The sequence below is a fragment of the Rhincodon typus genome, chromosome 8, assembly GCF_021869965.1.
Source record: "Rhincodon typus isolate 14 chromosome 8, sRhiTyp1.1, whole genome shotgun sequence".
Classification (NCBI taxonomy): Eukaryota; Metazoa; Chordata; class Chondrichthyes; order Orectolobiformes; family Rhincodontidae; genus Rhincodon; species Rhincodon typus.
Window position 1 is genome coordinate 23,298,587 of NC_063339.1, and position 5,304 is coordinate 23,303,890.

Genomic DNA, 5,304 nt, shown 5'->3' on the forward strand with positions numbered 1-5,304 from the left:
GGTGTGGAATGGCCCTCTGGATTTGAAAAGAATGTTCATGAGTTGGAAGGAAGTCGGAAGGTTGGGGGTTAGGAACAGTAATGCCACAGCGGCTGTTTAAGGTAAATTTACATATTGCTGGAGAGTAATGGATTAAGTGCACAACTAAAACTCCAGGCTGACCCGAATGTCACTTGTCAAATTTAGGATTTCAAAAGCCCTATAACAAAGAGGGAAGACTGATTAAGCAAAAACTTTAACTGTACAGTCACCAGCTTTGAACAGTGTGTGATTATAAACAGAACCCCAACAGTTTGCAGTGAAAGTGTATGGAGTCTGTTGAAGTTTTGAGGAAGGTTAACTGGTTTTGAGAAGTTAATAGTGATTTTTTTTTTCACCAAAGATGTTGTGGAGTATTTCTAGCAAGTTATGGCTTAGCTTCTGATTTATAGTATCTGCAGTTCTTTCGGTTTTAATGGTGTATGCTAAAGTCTGCGAGAATTAGGGAGGATTGTTCAATCAAATGTAGTTTAAGTTTGTTAGTTTTAAGAGAGTGTGTTGTTTTAGTGTGGTTCGAAAAAGAAGTGCTGAAGTTCTTGCCTGGCAGATGAAGTACAACATGAAAGATTCCTGTCTGTGACAGGTACACACGATCACCGAGTCTCGGATGGAGTTATTTGTAAATGGAGATTGCAGCATTTGCACAAAGTACTTCACATATGGAGTTCGTAATGAAAAGATACGTCCCTTTTTTAATTCAATAAAATAATACTGTCCATTACATTAACCACGCATCGATATTAAAGACAAGTAACACACGATTAAAGCCACTTCTTGAACCTGGATTTTACACGCTGTTGGACGTCGCTTGGTACAATGCAGCCACATTTCGTTCCCATCTTGTCACACTTCCAGCGGATGCAGCTCACCTGCTGTTCAGCTTTACTCTGTGCTCCAGGAAAAAAGGCCTGAAACACTGCTGCAGGTGTAGCCAGCATATGCGCTGCTCTTCACGGAGCGGCTGTATGTGTGTGTGAGTCGACCTTTTCAAATTCTTTTTTTTGGATTCTTTTGTAACTGCTGTTTTATTCAGTTCGACAGCCTTGTGCAAAGCGCATTACCCCTGCAGAGGTTACTATTTTCCAGGTAACGATTGGAGCAATACCTGTTCGGAGCTGGGGGCAACGTGTATAATAAACAGTGCAGCGTGGTTAAAATTGCCCAGGAATGGCCAAAAGATGGCTAAACAAGCAAAAATACACACGCGTAAATACATATTCACTATCCAAACATATGCTGAAAGATGCGCGCATACACACACACACACCGCCATCCATACACAATGACATAGCCACGCATAAATACACACGCAGTCATACACTTACATACTCACACAAGCAGAAGTACATATACACAGATTCACGCTAAGCACATACAGATACACGCACCAACATACAAACATGTATGCACACAGGAAGTACACAGATATTACAGACACAGCAGATGCACGTACATACAGATAGTAGACCCACAAACTGAAGAACAAATTTAGATTGTACACACGGACACAAAGTACATAGACATACTGCTACATGCTAAGAGACACATACAGGAAGTACACAGATATACAGACACATAAATAGAGATAGAATAGAAACAAATAAGCAGACATTCAGAGACACGGGAAACACGCAGACACAGAAAATACTCGCAGACACGCAATCCCGAAAATCCTGCTCACTCAGTGATGAAGGGAATTGGATAGAGATTGTAAACATTCCTGCATCCCCAGCCTACCACACCTCCCTCCTGTACATTAGAAAGTCTACTCCCGCAGTGAAAATGTGTTGGGACTTACAGTCAAAGAAAGCCATAGGCATTGTACAGGGGAGGAGGGACAGTGGGTTTTGTGGGGATGGGCTTAAAAACGATAGGTTTGTGAATTCTTTGTCCGTTTAAGGAGTCTTTGGAGTAAGCGTGGAGCTCGGCCGGCAGGTTGGCAGCTTTCCTCCAGATGCCCATGTCGGGGCTGGCGGCATGGGGCAGTGCCATGTGGCTCTGGTAGAGACGGTGGTACTGAAGGGGACAGCAGGCACACAGAGTGACGGTACGGGCCAGCGAGGCGAGCTGCAGTCTGAGCGGCTCTCCTCGCTCACAGCGCGGCTCCTGCTTAGCCACCGCCGCCGGCCCGGGGCTAACGCTAGCGGGCGACACGCCTCGCTCTCCTGGCGGCGGCGGCGGCTGCTGCGGCGGCGGCGGCCGTAGCAGCAGCTCCCGGGGCGGTGGCAGGCTTTTACCGGGCCTCGGTTCTTCCCAGAAGGAGGCGGGCAGCTGTCTTTTCCTCATGGGGACCTGGCCGTGCCGGGCTGGCGGGAGAGGGGGCGGTGGCTCCCCGCAGTCAGCGGCTCCTGACGCTCTGAGCTGGAGCACACAAGGTCGGCTCTGCTCATCCGGCGCCCGCTTCGAGCCTGAGTCCAGCAGCCGCCCGGGGTGGCACCGCGGCATCCGCGAGTATTTCTGCGAGAACCGCTTGAGCTGCTTCTGCAGGTATTTCCTGTGGTCCACCGAGCGCCGGCAGGGGGCTGACTTATCCAGCGCCGCCTTAATGTCGCTCGAAGCCAAGTTGACAAAGTTCAGCAGCGTTTTCACCTCGCTGTCCGCCGATGCCATCCTCAATCCTCACTTCAGAACATCAGTCACTGTCTCCATGGCCTACACCGCTGGAAGCTTTCCCCAACCCGTTTCCTCTCGCCTAAGACCGGAAGGAAAAGAAGTGAGATTATTCCACTAATAGCTGATTTTGTTTTTGTATTGCAAAAGCATTTTTTTATTTCGTTAAAAATACATTATGTACATACACAATTACTCAAGCAGTTCTATACAGTCCAACAACATGAACAAACATTGGAATTTGACAGCTGCTACAAACAAAGATTAACTTTTATACAGGTCAAAAATACTGTTATGTACAGAGCAGGTCAAAATATTTTATATACATACATAAGTTACTGAAGTAGTTCTGTGCATTCTTTGAACATGAAGGAACATTGGAATTTGACAGTTGCAAAGAAAAAGACCCAAGGCATTTCTTACTAATACAGGGCAAAAATACTTTATGAAGATACAGTTACTGAAGCAGTTCTGTACACTCTTTGCGCACGAAGAACAAACATTGCAATTATAAACCCCAAGGCATTTCTTACTTAAACAGGACAATCTTTACATATATTTGAGGCACCGAGAGGGTCTGATAACTTAACGGACCCTTGTTATACTTTGGCAGACCTTAACGGTGGTCTTTCACCGTTGTATTGACTGATGGAATATCAACCAGCACTGTTACTTTGGGAAGGGGAGGAGGTGGGAGTCCTACACTTCACTCAGTGTCAGGATGATGGCTAGACACCATCAAACAATGTCAACTCCTCTCCACCACTTCTCACTATTTTATTTATTGAGGGCTACAGGCGATTGTGTTCACAGATGTTCGTCTATTCGTAGTCTCAATGCCAGCAGGTACAGTTTTTTTGTACTGGCACGTGTTACTGTTAAAGAGACATTGCTGTACATTGAGGTGCATTGACCAGCGCAATACAATGATTGCTAGCACACAGGCATCTCCAGAGACGCTCCAGCAGCTTCGTTGGAAACTAAATGCCACCACACAAGATAGAAGGCGAGCTTCACTTCCGCCAGCACTCCGGGTACACATAACCTCTCTATCCTACGCACGGATGCCTGGTTTTACCATGAAATCTTCACTTGCTCATCGTTCCTGTGTTTCTCAAGGTCTCTGTTAAATACATTCCTGGTTGGAATCCGTTCTGCCCCTTACCACAACACAAGCAGAAAGCGCAGCGTGGTTTATATGCACAGTACCTGGACTCTCACTTGGTCAATAGCCCAGCCCCTTGTTTAATCACGTTTACTCACCTTTGAGACCCGCTGGAGAACAAATCTTGAAATTTCGTTCTATTTCCTCACTGGAGTAAGCTGAATGAATATCAACTGCCTGTAGTTAAGGCCCTTCCAGACCAATCAGCAGCTCCTTCTGAACACAATACATCCCAATCAGGCCCCGGGCTGGCTTGTTCCACATTCTTTTGTAACAGAAATTGTTGTTATGGAAACACGAGAGAGAGAAGGCAAAAGCGAGCCAATAAGTACAATAATTATCAATGCAATTTTCCTAATCTCTCCCTCTCCTCTCCCCCCTCATCTCTTGCTATGAAACATGATGTGCGGATAATGTACAAAGAGTCAGGAAAGTTTCTTGGTTAAAAAAAATACTTAAGCTGTCTGGAAACTTGCAACGGGCATGCTTCAGTGCAGCAATACAATGCTGGCTTTGCAAGTCTGCTTTGCCTACTTTTAACTGTTCTGTTCAGGCTTTTTGGGGGGCTGATGTCAGAAGGAGAAGTTGGAGAGAGAGAAAAAAAAAACCTGAAGAGATGTGCAGATATCCATGGATAGGGGGCTTGAGCGCTCAAGAATCTTGTCTTTATGTTTGCCTCCTCAATCGAGACACACAAAAGCTGAATTACCCATTCAAACCGCCCTGACAATGGGATCGAGTTGGATCGCACTCTTGCATTTGTAGTCAAACAGTTAGAGACTTAAATCGAGTCGTCATGATAGAGAAAGAGTTGGACAAAGCCCATAGAATATCCATCAGTAAACATTTTCCTATGTCATATTAGTGGGTCTCCATGGCTTCGCCCCGTCTAGAGACAATAGCACAAGTTTGCACACTCGACTACTGTCACCCTGCCAACGCATGCAACGGCCAAAAAAGGACAATCCATTGGAAACGATGAACTCTGTGGGGAAGGTAGGGCTGGAGTTTTTTTTTGAAAAGCGTGTGAAATGCTAATTGTTCTGCTTCCTTTCTTGATGAACTGGACGTTGCTCAGCATGTCCTTCCCACCTCTCCCTCAAGCAAGGTGGCTCTCCTGACAGGGCCATTGAACGGACATTGACAGCACCTCGCTCACTATGCTGGAGGAGATGGCCTCAGGAGCCTGGTGCAAACTCCTTCCTCACCTGGGGCTCAGGCCTTTGGAAGTTGTCAATGGACTTGCGGTTTATGGACGAACCTTGGTCGGTTAGCTTTAATATACGTGGCTCTAAGTCCAGGGCATTTTAAGTGGCAATGGACATGCATTTCCAAACTATTTACAATAAGGAGGGACATTGAATTTGGCTTTTTTAATATTGCACACTATTTACGATTAAACTGTCACTTCTGCGCATGTTGTCCCATTCAGATGCCTTGTTCTAGTGCCAATGTAAATAAGTGACAGTCGAAAATATTGTATCAGAGAT

At 45.8% G+C, this 5,304-nt stretch overlaps 1 protein-coding gene across 7 annotated transcripts in view; it reads right to left on the bottom strand.

Annotated features, from left to right (window-relative positions):
* Positions 1 to 711: 711 nt before the first annotated feature.
* The window catches only part of LOC109918510 (protein FAM181A), a 21,142-nt gene continuing 16,549 nt past the window's right edge, over positions 712 to 5,304 (bottom strand). The window contains exons 1-3 of one of the 7 annotated variants that reach the window (XM_048600370.1): positions 3,913 to 4,044; positions 1,838 to 2,731; positions 712 to 1,154 (exon numbers count right to left, since the gene is read on the bottom strand). In XM_048600370.1, coding sequence (XP_048456327.1) covers positions 1,840 to 2,649 — 810 coding nt within the window. In that variant the 5' untranslated portion in view covers positions 2,650 to 2,731; positions 3,913 to 4,044 and the 3' untranslated portion in view covers positions 712 to 1,154; positions 1,838 to 1,839. Of the gene's footprint in view, positions 2,732 to 2,837; positions 2,879 to 3,182; positions 3,879 to 3,912; positions 4,045 to 5,304 lie in introns of those variants that run through there. The other 6 variants (XM_020518446.2, XM_048600365.1, XM_048600367.1 and 3 more) reach the window with 6 other exon arrangements.